This window comes from Bombus affinis, chromosome 8 (assembly GCF_024516045.1).
Source record: "Bombus affinis isolate iyBomAffi1 chromosome 8, iyBomAffi1.2, whole genome shotgun sequence".
Lineage (NCBI taxonomy): Eukaryota > Metazoa > Arthropoda > Insecta > Hymenoptera > Apidae > Bombus > Bombus affinis.
The window spans coordinates 8,221,556-8,243,088 of NC_066351.1; the positions used below are offsets into that span (position 1 = coordinate 8,221,556).

A 21,533-nucleotide genomic window follows, 5' to 3' on the forward strand; every position below is an offset into this window, starting at 1 on the left:
CTTCTTCTCCCGGAATTGCTCTCAGCCGCTGGTTCCAGCCGAGTCGTATCGTCGGATATACACACTGCGTGGGTGTACGCAGCCGCCGTTAAAGGTGCACCCCATATTGTGTACACTTCTAACGACCATTGCTCCCAACTGTATCAATTTGCATCGCTACCCGCTCGTGTGTCCCCGTCTCAATTTCATCCCCAGTTTTTTTTTCATAAAATCTACTCACTTTACGCGAGTATCATCGAACGTTATAACGCGAACGGTGGAAGCGTATTACGATACCTTTAACCTTCTCGATGTTGATTAAAACGAGAAACCGCTGCAGATCTTTAAAACGGGCTGTCTTATGCGCAGTGTGCGTATAGCTATTTAGTTCCTGGTTAATATAAGATATCGAGAGCAAAAAATGAACTAATGCGAGTTTACGGGTTTGATTTATTCCAGTAAGCTGTATTAATTGTACGAAAGTGGAGAAATTCACGTTTTCCAAATCACGCGTAGATAACGAAACCGGTTGTCAATATTTTGTGCTCACGTTTATTTCAGATACTAAATTATTCGATTTGTGGAGTATTACGGTTAGTCCACTTTTGTTCTCGATACTTCGTACTTATTTATTTCTCGTATCGTAGATTTTAAAACAGGAAACATATCGTTATCTGTGTCGTTTTATATAATTATAAGTTTTAACGATTTATAGTCTGCATCGTGCTTGTACAACGTACGCGCATAGTGACAGAGCTAATTTCAAGATCACCTTGTAGCTCTAATCAAGCAATTCAAAGCGAATTCAATATTACACGCAACGTACCTACATACATGCAAATGAGGATATCAAAGATCCGATACTTAACTGCCATCTTCTATAACATACGAAAATATATCTTGGAATAACGAATCGGTTAATAAAACAATTATTAATCAACATCGGAAAGATAATAATTGTCGCAAAGATGGAAGGCCTAACGATCGTTTTAGTGGCTGCGGATGATCGAGTCGATGAGACGATACGCCTGTTTCTCGGGTCAATCGTGTACTTGAAAATCGGAACAGAATTTCAGATCGCAATCTTCACAGGTTATAATAACGGTGCTATCTGGACATCATCCCGTTCCAATGATCCGCATTCCGGGCAATGTCGTGTTCGGAAGATTGCTTACTCCGCTGTTTAATACGTACGTTCGAGGTCTGTCGATCGGTTCTCAAAGTGGAATCGCCGCCATTCTCGCGATGGATTCCCTGGATGCCAGTAGTCGGCCGATCGGTCGGCCCTCCGGTGATTTGGAGAAAAGAGGCGGAGAAGAGGGTGGAGGGTGGAGAGGCCTTTTTTTCCCGCGGAGCTGAGGATGAAGATTGTTGGTTTTGCTATACCGGTACCGCAGTGGTGAATGCCCCACGGCGGCAAAAGGCGGTTGCTGCTTTCTGAGAACGGGTCGGAGTTGGCCGCACCGGGAGCGGTGATTGCGTGGTGATTAGCCTCCACCTTCGCCTCTCTTTGGACCGACTCGAACGAGGGAGAAAGGAGTAAAAGAGAAAGACAAGCAAACAGAGAGTCCACGTACTGTCCAGCCGGAAAGAGAGGCAGGCAGATCGTGTTGAAAGAAGGAACGCAATATCATTGCCAGGCACGAATGTGGGAGCGAGTTGCTCGATACAAAGCGTTCGAGAGTATTTCGCGTACGAGTCTGTAAAGTAACGCGACGGGACCTGGAAGATAAGTATGTGCTCCGTCACACGTACGCGTCACCGGGAATCGCGTGTGCGAGGCGAACGCGTCGCAGCAGACATTAATAAATGTGAGTTGCACCTTCGCAAACGAAAGAGACGGAATTGTAGCGTGAACTGTGGTTTCGTTGTTGGACACGATTTCTACTTCGCTTGGTAAAACATCTGTAGATTATTTGTAAGGAAAACAGCGGAAGTATCGTATTTGTACTATTTTTTCATCGTATCTGAGTAAAAAGAAGCAACATCATTGTAGAAAAGTATATGTTTAGAAAATAATAAGTGTGTTCGATATTATCCAAGGTTAAGGTCAGGTTCGATGCAACATGTTTGTAACATTTTTAGAAGGATAATGTTTTGTCAGATAATTTTCTTCTAAACAAGCGTAAATGTTTCAACCAACTTTCTAATCATCGCAAAGTCGAATATTATTTCATGTCGATAAATTATTTAATAAAATATTGCTACTATTAACACCATATCCGTAAATATTTTACGCTTTGATAGATTATTCCGATCGATGTATCTAACGTATTGATTTCCTTCATCTTCAGTTTCAGAGATACGATACGTGTAACGTCAGATCGAATGGACAATCGAATTATTGGCAAGCGCGTATATGCCGAAGCATGTCAATACATTTCGTTAGTGCGGTGTCATTCAAAATGGTAAGTGGGACGCGTTTCTGCATCTCTCCTTCTACATCTCCTCCTCTCTGAATCTCTTCATACATACTCCGTGCACGCGCGTACACGCATGTATGCAGATATCGTGTTTGTACACCGAAGGTGTACCATCCTCATCCGCACCTACGACAACAATATCGCGTACTATGCGCGAATACACGGTGGGCACCATAGGAAGAGGCAGGTTATGCACGGCACGCAACATTTAATACGATACGCACGCGGAGGGTCGTCGAGAATAGTCTGCAGAGGCGTCGAGCTTTCTCCTCGCGTTCAATCTCGAAACCATACGATATCATGTATATCCATTAAGTTCTACCATCAGCTCATAATCCTTCCTGGATTGTGAATACGAAAGATGCGCCTTATTTAACAATTCCTCTGCGAAGAAAATGAAAGTTAACGTTCCTCCCTCGCTATTGAAATTGCACGCGATACGCGTGTTTTCACAATGAGGAAGGAAAATCAGGTCAAGCCGTATCGCAAATGGTGTCTCCGCCAATGGAACCTGACGTCACGGATGCGCCAGACAGATTAGCGGGCCGCAGGAAGATTTGCATTTTGTCTGGTGGAACCAGCTCGCGTTGGATATTCCCCGTCGGAGGACGACCCCACCCATAAACTGTGCGCGATGCTGAGGGATTTTAAGTTGCCAGGGTTGCGCGTTAAACTCCATCCTTCGCCTCTCACCAATTCCGCCACCGTCCACTCTTTTTCTTCCACCTTTCTTCTCTTCCCCTACTTGCTAGCTGTCGTTCTTTTCTTTTCTTTGCGCGTGTGTTCTCCTTCGTCGTCGTCGTCGTCGTCGTCATGTTCTCGTTCGTTTTTGACGGACTCAGACCGACTGTCTGTATGTATAGCGCGTTCATCGCTGTCTTACGCGCATCGTCCAAGGTATCCCTGCGAAAACAGCAACACTGTGCAACCGTTCACGTACACACGGCGAAGGTGCTTTACGGTATTACGACGATATGGATCACTGATGTCATACTGACGTCACCCATCGTTTATATCCAGAGGTGACAGCCTACCGTTGGCATCGGTGCAAGAGTTGATCGGGAACGACGTTTCACGACCGCATCGCGGCGAGAGGGGGAGAAGCTCAGAGCGCTGGAATGCACGCGATCGGCTACTACGGCGTTCAATGTCATCGTCGATTACATTATCTCGAATCCTCGGCCGGCGATAGGCCGCACACGCGTGCGCACACGTGCGTAAGAAAGCGCTCGCGGAGGCCGATTCTATGTGCGTGAATTGCGGTCGATGGTATCGCGACTCTCTCGCGTCCTCCTGCCTCCTTTCTTTTTCGAACGATGCAATTGCGCGACCCACCGTCTCCCCTTTTTTCCATTGAAAGATTGCGCGTGGCTCGGCGTTTCGCCAGATCCTCGTTCGTACACCAACGTCCAAATCGTCTATTCATGAACCTATAGCTTCTGCCGATGCAGCAGAGAAACGGGAAACTAACTCGATAGATAATGCATGTAATGCTGCCCGCGATAGGTTCGGCAAACGTATGTAGTAATATATATGAAGTTATCGAAAATTGAAAACGATCGAAGGAGATATCACAGAGGAAATTACACTGGGAATCAACGCCTTTTATTGCCGATATTCGCTGCTATCGCGCAAAGGATCTGTTATGGATATTTACGATCGGATGTGTTGTCGTGGCGTTACACAGTGAAAAAATAGATTATGCAAACGATTGTGAAATTGCCTGCGGTTCGGCGCGATAAAACGGAATAAAAGAAACATTGTGATTAATGGGCAATAATATGCATTATTCATTGCGCGAATTCTTGTCAGTCTAGTTCTCAGCGGACGACTGATCTTTCTTGGAACATTCCGAGAGAAAGATGCAGGGAAAAATATTTTCCACGCCCGTGTTCATTCACGCTTAGACACGTTAGTCCTTGCACATTTATGAGCTACAGCCAGTAGAAGTAGCGCCGATGGTAGAATATAATGGAAGGAATTTCACGTTATGTTTGAAAGCGAATTCGCTGTTATTTTTTAATTTCCGTTTGGCTGTTAGATCTACGATAAAATGGTGTACAATGGAAAGGAATTGGTCGTTTTGTTTGGTCATGACCAAGGGTAATTCGCTGTTTGTCGTATGTTCGATTTCGCGACGAGTCTTTACGACCAACGTCGTAAAGTTTCATTCACACCAAACTCGGAGGATTATATCTTCGGAATGGAACATTCGTGCACGGTCATCGCTTAATCTAATCAGAACGAAGGTATTTGGTAAGACCGAGCATGTTTTCATCGGCGTTATATTTCACCGGAAGTAATTTATAGCCTTTGGGTAGGAAACTCGAACGAACTAAGTACACGAGGTTGACAAGATTATTTTTATGATATTTCGATACACGACTTTTCGTAAAATTACAATTTCCGTTCCGTATAAGGAAAAAGCTTTATAAATCGCGATACAAAGAACGCTACGTATGTTTCGCTCTACATATGTTTAGACTTCACTTTTGTACTTTATATGAACAAATAAGAATAGTTGAAAGAAAATCTTTAGTTTAAAATTAAACTATAAGAAATTGCATACCAAAGTCACAGGTGAGATACACAGCAAGTCACTGATAATGAGATATATCGTCAAACAATTTCAAGTCAAAACTGTTTTTAATTTTGGAGTTAAATATATACTTTAGTTATCCAACTTAATATACATTGCGTATGTGTAAAAATACAAAACACGAGTAGAAACAAAAGTCGAGTCGAAATTTACAGTTAATACATTTGTGCTGGTTTGATTTTCAAAATCATTTTTTTTTAAAACGAAATCTTATACATAAAGACCCTATTGTATATTTTCCACTTATTTTTCCACAAGGAACCACTCCCTGCCCGATTGTATCGACAATTCCTACCACACCCTATATATATATATATATATATATATATATATATATATATATATATATATATATATATATATATATCCAAGAAAATGTCTACATGTGTCCAAATACTTTTGCGAGCCGCTGAGTTTGCCATAATATGAACGTGTCGAATTGCTTATGGACAGTAGGATATTTATATGCATTTTAAGAATTTTCTTAAACATGATCGTGCTTATCCTTCAGAGTTTCTCGCAGCTTTTTTACGAGTATAAAGACGTACGGCCGGTAATAAACGCACCGATATCTTACCGCAAGGCAACAATGTTATCCGATTAAGCAAAATTCTCGAACGCGAAACCGTAAAATTGCGCAGCTCACGTCACATTAAAGAAAGCAGAGAGTTTTGTGTGACTAACGGCGGGCGGTCTTCTTCGTCTTGGAGGGACATAAAATCAAACTTTCGCGCCGCAGCTTATACGACCCTTTATGAGGATCTGGCGCGCAGAGCATATACAGAGATGTCAGCAGGACTTTTAAATGGAACTGGGTACGCGTACCACGCCTCGACGTCCTTTTAGGATCTTTACGATTTTCACGCATTGTCGAACGCGCCGAGCCGATAACGACCTCGACCTCGAGGTCATAAAGTCGGCCGACTCTGTCACGATGTGTCATCGCGTCATTCTTTTTAATGCTCATCGCACGTCTTTCGTCCAATGATTAAAATACGAGACATCTATGGAAAGCTTGGTTAATTTTTTTTTGGAGTTTATGTTCTCGGATGGTGACTACGTATATTTAATGAAAATAGAGGGTGTCTGAAAAATCATAATACAACCAGCAAAGGGATAATTCTATGTGGAAGAAATACATCGATAATAGAGAATAGAATAGAATCTATGCGCCCTTTGGTTCTCGATAAAATCAAATTGGAAAATTTGTTTGGTACATGCGATATAGACCAATTACACGGTACTAATAATTATCTATTTCTTTTAAACCGCTGCATATTTTTTAATTTTTTTACTGCACCATGATCGCCAGGAGTTCTGTTACATAAATGTAATTAGGTTTGCTAGAATATTGAAATATCGCAATCATATCGTATTAAATGTAATCAATTCACTCATTATACAAATTATATCGCCCGTAGCGTTGCGTGTAGATAGAGTTGTGGATAGAAGTAGATGTAGGTCAATATTTTAAGCTGACCTCTTAAACTAATCACGTCATAACATTTGCTACTTTGCAAGAAACTTTGTTTGACATTAACCCTTTCAACACCCTATCGACACCTACACGCATTAAGCAAAATCCATTCTCTTGACCTATAAGCGCATATGTACACCAGAAAAAAACTATTACTATGGCCTATGAATGTTCGCATCAACGATAACATATTTTAGTTATGTCATTACAACAGCAATGTGAAGTTCATTAAAGTTCAAAGAATGTCATCTTGTTCTATTACGATACCGCTGTAAATGTAATTACAGCTTCTTCTTTTTCTTATCATTAATAATATGTCACATCAGCTTACGACTATTGATGAAATAGTATATTATGACTTATGTTGAAATCTGTTTTAACAATAACGACATAATATTATATAAATCATGATTGCAGAATAAATTTCACATTAGGAGTATTATAGTAGAACTCAAAATAGGAATCGTCATCAATGTTAAGAATAAATGTGAATTTATCGAACTAAATGAGAATATCATAGTGTTTTCGTATTAGTTCGACGTTTCTCATCGTACGAATTTCGCATTTTCCTGTAATGTTCTTACAAAATTACAACGATTCAAAACCGTTTAACTTGTTTCCTTTAAAATCGTCATTCCCGCATTGTTATTGCTGTAACAAATGAGCGATATGCAAGTACGTAGAAATTGAAACGCGATAGAGTAACGAGCACGTGGTGGCGAGTGTGTAAACGTGACTGAGCGGCATGTCCGCGGCAAAACGTTCGTGTGATTCTTGCGTGCACGGCTCGTTGCAAAAGGAACGAGCAGCGGTGGCCGTTGGTGTGTCGCGGCGATCATTGAACCGACTTTGCAACAATCGCACTGAATCAAAGAGTTGTCGGTGGTCAGGCACAAACTCGCTCGCTCCACCCACGATACCCGCGCGTCTGAAAGAGTCTTCCAATGCGTACCCATTGTTCGATGTCTGTGTTTTTTTGTCAAGGTCGCGCGAGAACGATCAGGACCATCGATCGATCTGGCCATCGCGCACATGCGATCTTTTAGACAAGCGTCGAAGCAACATTTTGCACAACAGAGATGTTTATCCGAGGGAATTAATTAATGGAATCCGTCAGAGCCGAGGGGCTAGTTACCAGATTGAATTTTCACCGGGACGAGATAAACCGGCTTTATTGCTCGAGATAAAATCGATCGATTTACTTTAATTTGCAAATATCCTGTTCGCTGCGACGCTTTTGCAACCGGACCGCGAAAAATCGTGTTTTAACGGGTGACAAACTGGAACAGAGGGAGAAGACTTTTCTGACCTCATCTGAATATTTCCAGCACGTGTAGTAGATAATTAAAGCGCACACGTCATATCCTTGGATATTTCGAATGTTTCATTGAGTATTACATAACGACATGTACTTGTATAAGTACATGCTAAATAGGCACACCTATAAGTGTCGTTATGATTGGTAATAATTCAAACGACACGTGCGATTATCGCAAAAAAGAAATTGCTTTTCATGTCGATTCTCGTTTAAAAAACGCGATTATATCGGATTTTTTTGTAACGCTCGGTTAATTGCCCGACTCGCCGAAGCGTGGATATTTCTTCTCGTGAGAAATGGTAAACAGGTCGCGTATACGAATCACACATGGATCGCTATCGGTTCTGATCGGATCATAGGCCGCGTGCGTGTACCTCTTGGATAGATCTTTCTCGTACAGATCGATAGCCGTGTATCATTGTGTATCAAGCATCTCTATATTATAGCGGAAAGCGATCCGCGCATGCTGCACTCGCGGCGTAGACATCGCAACCCTGTACTTCGACATGAATGAACGCATCGCTCATTGCGCTCACAGGGCCCCCAAGGTAAAGAATAGCAATCAGCCGCACGATGGATGGCGTCAGGTGGCGAAAGATCGTAGATGGCCGCGTGTCTTCGGACGGTCGTACGACCATTGCTTATTGCACGTTTCGTAATTGGCCTGACTTCAGAATCAACACACCCCGGGCTATCGCCGGTGCTCTCTTCGTATCGTCAAACTCCGCTACGACCAATTATATGCTCGCCACGGTCGATCCTTTTCACCAGCTCCAACGTGGAACGTTAGGAGTTCTCGTTCAAACATTGCGTTCGAACGTTATGCTTTGTTATGTGCACGCTAATCTTTATATAAATTATTGTTAATATAAATCTATTTATCTATTAATCTATTTATCAGCTAATTTATTATTAAACTAATTTATTAGGATTTTGTTAACAAATTTTACGAGCATAAAGAACTCGTATTTTCCTAATTCTAAAACTACGATTAACTCGTCCCTTTCTGAACATAATAAACTAGTATGTATGTATAAGTATGTTTTTCATATTATCGCTGGACCACCTATCGCATAAAAGCATATATTTTTTATATTCTTATTAAATATTGTTGAAATATTTTTACAAATACTCGGTGTTCTTATAAAAAATACATTTAATGTTATTTGAAACCGAGCCAGTGAGTATATTTCATAACACACATTTTAAGAATCTTTAATTTTTGCTATAAAAGAATCGTTGAAAACATTGATAAAAATATTCGTAACAAGATATCAATATCTTGCGTGATATATTAAAACTTCGTACAAAAATACTGAAAATCTTTTCCAACAATTTATAGCGATTTTTCGAAAGCGTAATTTAAATTTTCGAGTCCAAGAAGTTTCACTAAACAGAGCAACTTTCGTACGTGACAGATATGATTTCTTCGTGATTAGATATCCAACAAATATTCTATATCTTTTTGTTTACGTTTGATGAATGATAGATTCGTAACTACTGCGAAAAATTATAAGGTTCGACGTGGTACGTGATGCACGCCTCCTGAGACATGATAAATGCAGATTCTTTGCAGCTGTGAGTATGGAAAATGTCGGTATTTAAAATATGGACATGCGTTATTTTACAAGCGTCGTGCCAGTTTGCGGAAGTAAAAGCATTTCCATGGCATACGATTTGCTTGAAGCCCTGTAATTGCCATCGTAGGTGGTGGAACGGAAGAGTGTTCACCAAGGCCTCGTAAAGCTCGATTTGCTACGTAGCGTGTAATTTAAACATTGCCTCACTTCTGCGCAGTACAATGCCACCCGTACTCTGAACTTTCAAATCTTTACGTACGAATCGAGAAATTTTGTTCAATTGGAATTATATATTTCATAAAAATAGAAATCTTTCTGATATCTTGATTATTTCGGTGTTAAATATCTTATTGATACTGTATCGAATATGTAAACAAACATCGGTTAGCTTCACGTACCAGAATACATTTTAAAAATCATAAATCATTAGACCATGGATATTTATGCAAATTTATATTTTTCATGAATATACATTTTTTAAGAATACGATTAAAACAAATTGAGCTTAAGAAAAAATTTGTTTCATTCGCTAATTGCAACCATTATAACGACTACTATATTTCAGGTATTTTATATATACTTGCACTTTAAAATTGCCCATATATCCATAAAAATCCACAGTCACAATACTAAAAAGAAATTCTAATGACATAAAATTCAAGTTCTTTAAACATTACAATATTTAATACATGTTATATTGTTTATCTCATGTTAAATCTACCTCTTTCTTTATACCATACAAGCAATTTTAAAACGTTCGATGAACAAGTACTTTAATTATAAATTTAATTAGGGCTGACAAAAAACGTTAATCATGGCAATAAAACAAAATGCATGAGCCATAAAAAATTAAACGTTGCTTATCATGTTTTCATATAAATAACAATGCTATTTCTCATGTAAAGTGGGGCCCGGTACGCGCCTTAAACCAATATGAAATAATTACCGATGCTTAACGTATTCGTAAATCCTTGCAATTAGCGGTTCATTAGGGATAACGAAACCGCGGTAAATTTTCAATTGCAATAGCCGAAGCACAGTGACCAAATTCACCGATAATCGCAAGTAAATACCGTAAAAGAGTTAAATGGAGATATGAATGACAAAATTATCGGACAAATGCGACAACTTTAAATGTTTGTTAAATCTTCGTTTGATAGCGACGATTCAGCTGTTCTTATTAACTTTTGTACTTTCAAGTGAGATACGGACATGCTTTTAAAGAGGATTTCACATTTCGGGATGGCTTTTATGTCTGATAAGTTATATCGCTAACTGTCTGCTTATCTCTTATTTGCTTGTCATGCGAACAGAAATGCCAGCTTTTTGCGATACTGTAATTATACCGATGAAAATATGAAATTTGTTAGAAAGTGTATCAGTGTACATAGTGCACAATCGTATAAACGGTATATATGATTTATTATTATACTATACTTGAAGGTATTTATTTGAAATAAAATGATTATTTTATCCACATTTCGAATCATATAATCATTTGATTTTTTCGAAAACAAATGTCAATAACAAATAATCATTTTTACGTATGACATAAAACGAGTAATTTCAAATAAATTCAATAAATTTTAAATACATTAATTTGCGTGAAATTTCTTAAATCTTAGTCAGCAAACATTTCTATCTTTGTGGATGTATCAGATTAAAAATTCAGAATTTTCTCTCTCGTATGAAATATTTTTAATACTTACGTGTACAAAAACAATCTTTTTAAGATTCGTAAAATATGAATCACTGAGAATACAAATAAAGTGAAATTCGCGCACAGTTTCATCGGCCAGCTGCCATTAGTTAAAGCAAGAAGTCTTCCGACTTTTATGTAGTTTTGCCATAACCTGGCACGATTTACACCGAAAAGGAGTCAGAATGTGGCAGATATCGTACAGAAAAACGTAGTTCCGGTGTTTTGCGAAATACAAGATGGTGGTAACGCAGCCGCTGGTGATAAGCCGACGGGCAGATTGATATTATCGATTTGCCCATAAATCTTGGAACAATGACTCGAGATCGCCCTTGTTTCAACATCGTTCGTGTATCTCTCGAGGCAGAAGGAGATCGAACCGGTGGCCGATAGTCGGTAGTCAGACAGGCGAACCCGTCAGAAAACCAGACAAGAATGCATGAAACTGAATTTATCTTGAACCCGGTTTGCTCGCAGGCTCTTTTATTCTTTTTATCTTTTTCTCTTTCTCTCTCACCGACCAAGGCTCACGTCGTCGCGCTGTTAGTAAGTGAGCGCACGATTAACAAATTGGTAGAAAAAGTAACTCCGAAGACTCGACAAAATCGACGCACGATGACATACTGGCGACATATGTACGTTACGCCTGCGTATCTTGTCAATTGAATGCACGTCTACTACCGCCTACCACGTTCGGTTTGTCACGTCTTGAGTAATTTTATATGTGAAGCAACGAAAAAGTTGCTATCGAGCAACGAAGAGGCAGTCAGACGGAGATAGAAAGGAACAAAGAGAAAGAGGCGACAGAGTAAACCCGACGTCCGTCTGGCTTTCCGAATGACGTACGTCTAGCAGAGTTTTTCCTTGCATACGAAATTACGTGTATTGCACGACAAGAACTCTGATCGCGATCGAATATTTAAGGTTATCACTTGGTATTTCGATTCGGAGAGCTGTTTATTGTATTATAAATCTTTAAAAATTATATAAATAAGCAGATTAGTATAATGATATATTTCGTAGTTCTATACATTATGATAACGCATGATTAGTATCACTGGAAGTAATATACGTTTCATAAAATTTCGAATATGAATATGAAAAGTAAGAGAAATTGTAATATAAATATTTATCTCGTTATATTTCAAGGTGCAGTTGCATTTAGTGTTTAATAACTAACTGGTATGTTAAATAATTAAATTGCTGAAACTTAAGCAAGCGTAACCAATTTCATTCAAATATTTGTAAATGTATGCTGTGCTGTGAACAATCTGGATTCGATACGACAGGTTTATGCGAATACGTATCTCTGATACAGTTACACGTTATACCTAGTCCTAATGTTATACGACGTTTAGTATATATCTACGATTTACGAAACATTTTACTAAAGTGAAGACTCAGAAAAATCAATTTATCTTCAACAAACGATTACTGCTTACGAAAAACATACAGATACTATGATGATATAGATAACTTGCGAATCTTTTTTCTTACTTGCAATATCTTTCTTGAAAAAATGTAATTTTAGCTAAAATACTAACTAAAATTTGTTACTCTATATCATTGTTATTTTATTATTATTCTCGTTATTCTAGTTATACATAATAGAAATACATTTTTTCATGTACTTTAGAAAGAAGACGTAGTACAAAAAGAAAAACAATTTTACCAAAGACAAATATATTTATCATTTCCCTATTTAATACTTTATCAGAATATTAGTTTACGTATATGCAACATCGATAGTAAATAAATTAAAAAATTATTTTCTTTTTAGAAAAAATCTTCTGACATTAGAATTCAATTAAAAATCATCATTTTACAACGTGGAATAAAAATATTTTAAACTGATATGTAACAAGTAGTTTCACAATAAAAATCTGCCGGTCGTAGTCTTTCGATACACCCAGTGTCGTTCTATAGTCTACAGTCTAGGGACTGGCATAATATTTTGATTTCACGCTGGAATGCCCACCTGTCCTATATAATATGTCCGGTGAACCCTGATGAACTCGAAACCGCAACCCAGTGCTTGTTCGAGTCATCCTTAGGTCTCCGCCATTTTTCTTTTTTCTCCTTTTTATCTCTCTCGCGGTAAATCAGACGCGAAGACAGAAAAATTTCGCGGTTCGTCAAAGATTCTTATTGTCGAAGTGATTTTCCATGTCTAAACGATATTCATATGTGTCTGCGTGTTACACGAGAACCGTACTTTTAATTCCGCGATCGATCGTACGTAGCAAATGGTACGATGCAGTTTTTGGTTATTTCATGTAATTTTCTGTGGAAGTGAAGGGGTCGATGCAAGGACAAATTGCGATTGGTGCAATTTCGAATGGTTTTCTCTTGCGACCCTATTTCGGTGATTGGAATGCAGCGTATAATTTCAGTTGGTGAAATTGCTTTATTACTTTCACCCCTGACTTGTGAATTTTCGCTACAGCTTTTTCACGAGCGGCAAAAAGTACGGGTAACGCGATCGAAACGCGAATACGTGCCCGGAAGTCATTCATTTCAAAGGCGCGTTATTAAAAACACTCGAAACTCGTGAAAGACAGACGCCTTATTTACCGGAGGAATAAACTGCAACAGATTATCGTTACTATTATCCTCAAACAATAAATATTACATTGCTACATAATTGTGAGTGCATTTTTTACAAATTCGATTCACAAAGCCCATTTATCGTGGATATTGCCTCTTTTTACGCATCTCTAAATTTGTTATCAAGAGTTAATGATTTAATCTCTTCGATCTAAACTGTTGTGTAATATTGTTGATACCAGATTCGTGTTCGTGATACCACCATCTGAATGATCATCAAGAAACGAATGAAAAAATGTTACTCCTATTTTCTATAAACTCTAGAATCGCAGTTTATATCAGCCGACGTACCAATGTTACATCTATTATAAGACCGATAGTTTACGTAATAGGAACGAAGAGATGGACAGAATTTATGCAGCGACTGAAAGTTCTCAAATAATTCAAGAAGCGTCTATATTCGAGATAGGGCATTTGAATTTGTATTTGTGCTGTAACTTTAATGTCACAAATCACTGCGCAAATACAGATTCGAATGTTTTATCTGGAATATACTCGTTGAATATGCTTATTGAATCAACACGTTCGATATCGTACGATCGCTTGCCTGAATAAAGCGTGTCGTCGCAATTACAAAAGATAAAGTAGCAACGTAGCAAGAAATCTAAATGAACATAAATCGTGGAGCCGAGAGTGGTGGTTTCACGGCGGCTGAAATGTGCTTGACAAAAGAAAAGAAGGTTTGCCTTGGCACTTGTTTGACTCCTCCTTCGTTCGTTTCACTCCACCTCCGGTGGAACGATCGGTTTCGTCTCGTGTGCCATTAAGAGCAGTGAACTTCTCTCCTCGTCTCGTCGCGAATCAGCCAAGACGTATATATATATATTACGCGTGCGTCCAGGAAGATGACGAAGCTCCGTCGACGTCGACGTCGTTCCTCGTCCTCGAGATCTCCCTCGTCTTCGTCACTTTCAGCAACGTACGAGAGACCACCTCCGGGGCGCACGAGTGTTTGATAAACCGGTTAAGGCCCGTCCCCGGATCTGTTTGCCTTTGGCTTTTGTAACTTTACTAGTGTTGTGACTCGACTTGGAGCTAACATGAAAAAAGGGTCCGCGATGGTACCCCGAGCAAACAGTCCGTGTGTGTCCCGGATCAACACGGCGCACGCCTCTATCGGCGACCGTAGCCTGCTCACCGACTGGGATGCGGAGGACGAGGCGGACAACACCGGACGATACTTTTCACGATACCTTCGCCCGTAATCGAGGAAAGCGAGGCGTCTCACTTGCGCCTCTCTCCCTCTCCCTCCGCCTGGCCTACCCTCTTCAATAGCTGGTACGCCTAAAGTCCGAGATTTGCTGTTTGGATAGCAGAGGACAAAGTGAGGTATCAAATTATTACGAAACGCGGAAGATAAGAGAGCCTACTTTACGGACATTTTCATGTGTACTTAATGGGAATTTCGAATGATTAGGATTGTATTTGTTATTATTAACAGTTCGTTGAAGGAATAACTACGTGTGACAGACAAAAGTATTTCCATAGATGGTTTTTTGTAGATAGAATTAAACGGAGAGATAGTTTCTGTATTACCAGGTATTTACAATTTGTGGACTATAAGAGTAATTTTTAGATTCGATACCTTGCGAAGTATATAGTCTCAAAAAACTGTCTTTTTGTGAAATTTGATTGCGAGGTTCTCTTGAAAGATATTTACGTCATAAATATTGATTTCTCAATTCTCTCGGAAAATTTCAAAAGTATGGATTATTACATTGTGAATACTAGGTATATCGTTAGGTTTTTCATAAAACTTCATGGATTTATCGTCTATTGCTAATATATCTATATTTACACATATATATACTATGTTCTTAACTATGTTATATTAAAGAATACCTATTTATACCATTGTCATTTGTTATTGTAACTAATTAGATTATATCGTTGCATGTAATTTACAAAATAATCGCAAAGATAAGATTTTTTGGATTTTGTACTTTACTTTCGAGCGAGATACAGTAACGAAAAACAGTATTCGTGAAAATACCTATGTCTAAAGGGCCGTTAATAATGTCCATATCGAGAAAAATCGATTCTCAAATTACGAGCTATATATTTTTTAACGAGAAAATTATCTAATGAAACAAAAATCTAGGAATATTTTATAAATATATATTGTGTTCTTTGTACGCGTTCATAAAGTAGATCGTATGAATTTATATAATAAGCCAATTATGTATAATAAGGTACACGATGTATACATATAACGGTTAAGATAATCGATATTGTATTATGGGGTCAAGAATTTCAAGAAATTTTCGTATTGTTCTAAAATAAAATTAGCCCCGATATTTCTCAAAGATCGTCGTCATTTATAGTTGCGAATCATTTTTTAACTGTTGTAGAGATGCTGGCAAATATAAGGAGGGTAGAAAGATAAGTTGCACACGAAATTCAAGATCCCGTATCGTTTTACGAAAATTTTGATTTGGATTTATTTTAAATGCGAAGGACCAGTTTCTCGAGGCTCGTTTCTCTCGCTAGTTAATTTATGTTTTTCAAGGCGATTTATATGTCGGATTGAATTCCGACTCTGTAATAATTATACGATTGGTTCTCTATCCAGCCACGATGGTTAATTTACAACCATGTAATTAGATAATTTTTTCATCCGGAATCGAAATATTTGTCCAGCCTTTCGTATCGTTTTCCTTGATTCATAATCATAACGTAAACTTCTCTAGAGAAAGCCGAGCGCATGCAAGAGAAGGATCGAACGAAATAAAAAAAGATCTAAGTAGACCGAACGTTATCTTTCTTTCTGGAAGTCACTTCTGAAGTCAAATAAACACCGTCTAGAATATATGTTGCTTTGGTTCAATGCTTCGCCATCCGTTTACTAATTTTTCCCACAGAGAATACTATATACTATCAATGATTGATGACGTTCTAATCGTATTCGCTCGAATAGAAGCTATGTCACACGAAGCGACGTTGGAGCAATATATACGTCTTTCCCTTATCTGCATTGTATAATGCATGAGAAGCACGCGCATCGTTATCATCGTGAAAAATAACACTTATGTTCATTTGTGTCCTAAACTTGAGATTACGATTGAAGAAAGAAATAATATATACCGTCTGTCCTGTCGAGATAAATTTTCATTTAATGTTTATATGTGACGTAATGTTCTAAGTTCTTTGTCGCATTCCCTTCGCATCGATAACGCTGCTATCGATTATAATTTTCTTCGGTTGAGACGAGTTTCATCTTTTTTGCTCTAGTTACGAAAAAATCTTGCTTTTATCGGATGAATTACTAATTTCAGCACAAATACGAATAGATTCTAAGGGCAATATTTCTGAAAATGATTCGATCATGCTCGGTCTGTATAGATAACGTATAATAATGAATTCAATGTCGGATCATACTACAAACAATATAGTTCAATTATTCTATCTAGATTATTACGGTAGATATATTTAAAATGGAAAAACTTCTTTGTAGGAATTTAACAGGGAAATGAAAATTGTTTTAATAATTTCTCTATCTTATGAACGTCCTACCGATGTATACCTGTTAGACAGGTGAGCAACAAATACAGATATTTAATTTTAAGTTGGCAGACAATTTCATCGGAAGATAATTACTTCCCCTTCTATTGAAAAAGTGAACACACTATGATTACGGCATATAAGATACTATCGCACGATAATAAATTCAATTAGCTTATTCAAGAGTCGCGTTTGATCAATATTGATTATTGTATAATTATGTAAAGGAACTCCAGTTGCTTTTCGATTTACTGTAATCAAGGACTGTTTTGCTCGTAATATCAGACAAATAAAACAAGTCGTATCATTTTATAAAGAATCGAATAGTATTGTTTAATTTGTTAAAGAGAATAAGGCGAGATAGTAAGAGTTTGTTGCATCAATATTTGTTTCAATTATTAAAGATTCTATTATTTTCTTTGATTCATGGAATAGCTTTAAAATGTTTGATCGTTGTACTTTCTCGTGGCAATGGAATACGTCAAATATGTGTTAACGTCTTAGATTATATTTTATCTATCGAAAAGTCATTCACTGGCAAACATTATCGAAATTATCATAAATTATCAGAAAAGCGTGGCGAAATATAATCTTCGTCGTTAAAAGGCAAATGACACATGGAATTTTTTTGTATCTCAACATCAGAAACAATTATACTTCCAACGCTGTACAGTCGTTTAAATGTTTTCTCTTAAAAGATTTTTTAATCGTGCTACGCGCAAATAAAGAAAAAAGTGGCTGAAGCATCGCGAGGAATCCTCACGTGTCACTGCATCATTATGTACATTACGGCAAAACTTGAAGCTAGATGCACCTTGTCGTTAGTTCTTTCCTGCAAGTGATTCCACGAAATGCTCATGGTAGAAATAAATTGCAGTTTTCCAGCAAGTACGGCTAAACAAGCGGACACGGGCAGTCGGTCGTGCTTGAAAATCTAAAGAACCGATAAAACCAATCGTTCGTCGATCGTATTTAATCGAGAATTTTTCAGCATGACCGATTTTTGCTCGTGTCATCGCTCGTTCCGCGTTTCGCAACGTACAGAAAAACAGAGAGCATTTTTTTTCTCAAAGAGATGGAGAAAAGATAAAAGCTAGAGAGAAAGTGGATAGAATTTAGCAATGTACACACACCGCCTTAGTGTGGCGAGGGCGAACGCTCCAGCCACCAGCAGCTCGTAGATCATCTCTTCCTCGTCCTTCTGTAGGAGAGTCTTCGGCTTCTCCCGTCGATACCTCTTGCTTGCATCCACTCACGCACTTCGGGTCCCACCGCGACTCGATGTTTCCCCCGGGAAAGTCAGTATCCTTCGAAATCGAGATCGATAGAAGCGAAAACGCGAGACGCGAGACGCGATGGCCGATGATGGCAAAGGCCTAGTATGTGTATGTTATTTTCGTGAAACGCAACGAGATGAGATTGTCGACGAAAGGAAGAAAAAATAAAAACAATCGCGTCAGATCGATGTCAGTGTGACATAACAGCGCACCAGAAATCTCCACATTGTGCGAACGTGTTCTCGTGTTGTTCCTCGTTCGATCTCGAAAAATCGAGCCCGGCGTGCTCCACCGACAGTGGCACGATTCGAGTGATGCGTCCACAAAGGAGCACGCTAGTTGACATTCGAAAGAACAACGTGTCCTTGTTCCGATCCCTTTTGCTCTGTACAGAGTTCCGAGCGGGAGAACCGGCGCGGTAGACCATTCGGCTTGCCGATCTCGTGGTGACTGAGTGGGTCCTCGGTTGCGACTCCCAGTTACTCACTCGGGCTCACGGGCTCGCTACTCACCTCGTCCTCTCGCTCTTGCACGTTCGCTCACCGCCACTCGGTCCCACCTCCTTCCCTCCTGCCACCACCTCCTACGACACCCCACCTCCTCCCTCCCGTACTCCTTCTGCTCCTCCGGCTACCTTTCAGTCCTCCCTGCCCTCCCACCTGCGGCTGCACGCCACCCTCTCTTTGCGTGGGGGATAGATACCAGGTTTCCCCGAACCTCGATCGTTTCATTACGCGTACTCTTAACCCCTTTGGCGCACTTGTCACTCGATTCATCGATCTCGATAAAGGTACTGAGTATACTACTTGAGATCCAGAACGTATAAAAGTAATTCCAGCATATATCGAGTTTGATTATATTGAAGATGTTTATTGGCTAGATTAAATAACCAATGAGTTTTGAGAAATTCAAAATTCCTACAAGGTCACTCTTGAGATTAGTGAATGAATCAGTGTAAAATATTGCGAATTTGTGTCACGTGAAAGGAATTAAATGTTTTCTGATGATCTGTATGTTCGATGGCATCATGCTCTGATATGTAAGAGACATCGTGATATGATTTGATGTAGAATGACGTCGACTCCCTCGAAGATTGTGACGCGACGCGACGTTCCGATAAAATCCTAGTTCAAGTATCAAAAATTTTCTGCGCGTTTTGGTTTAATATCAAACACTGATTAAATTCTTTCTATTTCAATATAACGATCTATTCTATTTACAATTCTATTTCAACATTATTATCTAATAATAATTAATAACTAATTATATAAAGATAAAATGCCTTCAAAATTTTTCTAAATTTCACTACGATCTTCCCGGATAATCCTGTAATAAATTTCCAAATCATTTAAACGCCATTTACAGAACAGATATCGTAACATTCGTGTCTAAACATTAAAAATAAAAATATCGATAAACGTGCGACAAGTAATTTTGACACCTTCCATCAAGTTACTATCGAAAAATAAATTTATCAAAGTAGTACTGCAAAAGTTTGCAAACAATAATGACTGGCGAGATAACGAGCGCCACACGATGAACGCATTCGACACTTTTAGTATATCCACCGGGACGAAATGCCGCGCCGTCGGATACGTCACTGATAAAACATTATGCCTGCGATTAGATGTGTCGCGTCGCATGCTTTGATCAAGTGGTTGAAAATGACTTATCACATATACTCGATAAGAGGGCAATATTATCTGCTACAATTCAGGGTGAGGCATTTGCATCGCTCGGAGACGGCGCGTAAGGTGTTTTCTATATGCATCGGACCGCGTTCCTCGAGGTTCCACAGGACGTTCGGTCCTATTAGCGCGTGCAAATTATTCGAATATTATGCGCTGCAAATTAGAAGGCACCGCTAAGGTGGCCCGTTGCAACTCCAGACGATGGTGCCGGTCGCCTCGGGATTTTAATTTAACGATGTGCGCGCGCTGTCTTAACCTTAGGCCCCGGGACATGCGAACCACTCGCGAGGATTCATCCACAAGGGGATCGAATTACCGCGCCAATTATGGTGTCACATCGTTAATTAACCGGTAGTCGAGCCTAACGGCGTGTCGAGGAAGATCCTTCCGTAAAGCGAGTCATTTGCCCATGTGAATCGTCTTGTTAATACAGGACAAAATCGTTCCTATCTTCTAGAGATACGCTACAGTTCAAAAGTATATCTTTTCTTAAACGAAATATGTTATCAGAAATTTGCGAAAAAAGCAGTGTACAATTATTTTGTTCTTTAATGCTAGATCGTAGATATTTATGGAAATTCATATTTTGAAAAGTATTACTCAGGCAAATAATTGTTTTACCTACTGAATATTATAACCAGTAATTTAAATACTTAGGACATTTTTTCATATTTCACAACAAAATATTTCAAAATAATTCAAAACATATTTCAACATAATTCAACATATTTCAAAATAATTATAGTCCCTGTTACATTTATATGTGCAGTAGAATATTATGGCGTGATGAAATTGATTTTTAAAATTTAATACACGACAACAAAATTGACATTCCCAATTGTCGGAACTCGTAGAATTAGTTTGTTGTTTAAAGGAGTTTCTTTTTTCACCACGGTATTTACCCTATAATTGGTAAGGTCTCTAACTCACTTATTCCTAGGGGAAACACTAGGAATTGTTATTTTTCTGATAATTTGGAAAGTACCCATCGCGTCGTGAGATGTATCGATAACCAATGGTTAACTTAACGACTACCAATGTGTATATAATCATTGGTTATTAACCAATAATACTACATTTTGTAAATCTCTGAACATTTCTGTCTATGTATGTGAGAAATCATGTCAATTGCGGATTAATTTTCTGAACTAAAAAACGAATAAACGAGATACTTCTTCAATCGATATCGAGAGTATCGACATTACCTCGAACAGTGATGCACACGATCGACAAAATGAAACTCTGAATTATGATTTAATTAATAAAAAAAAAAGTGTATTATCGTTACTTTTTTAACAAAATCTGCATTTATAATCTGCTGGCTTCGTCAAGAAGATAACAAGTATATCTCGCAGCAATTAATTCGCCAATAAATTAAAATT

General features: G+C 38.6%; 1 protein-coding gene and 1 long non-coding RNA gene across 5 annotated transcripts in view; one reads left to right on the forward strand and one right to left on the reverse strand.

The window, feature by feature from the left end:
* The window catches only part of LOC126919703 (uncharacterized), a 105,241-nt gene that overhangs the window by 53,965 nt on the left and 29,743 nt on the right, over positions 1 to 21,533 (forward strand). For both annotated transcript variants that reach the window (XR_007711750.1, XR_007711749.1), the window contains exon 2: positions 2,274 to 2,387. This is a non-coding gene — a long non-coding RNA (uncharacterized LOC126919703). The remainder of the gene's footprint in view (positions 1 to 2,273; positions 2,388 to 21,533) is intronic.
* The window catches only part of LOC126919701 (uncharacterized), a 33,648-nt gene that overhangs the window by 9,544 nt on the left and 2,571 nt on the right, over positions 1 to 21,533 (reverse strand). Inside the window, exon 1 of one of the 3 annotated variants that reach the window (XM_050729203.1) lies at positions 18,315 to 19,313. The exons of 1 other annotated variant lie outside the window; for it this stretch is intronic. In XM_050729203.1, the coding sequence (XP_050585160.1) occupies positions 18,315 to 18,369 (55 nt within the window). In that variant the 5' untranslated portion in view covers positions 18,370 to 19,313. Of the gene's footprint in view, positions 1 to 1,173; positions 1,589 to 18,314; positions 19,314 to 21,533 lie in introns of those variants that run through there. One more of the 3 variants, XM_050729205.1, reaches the window with a different exon arrangement.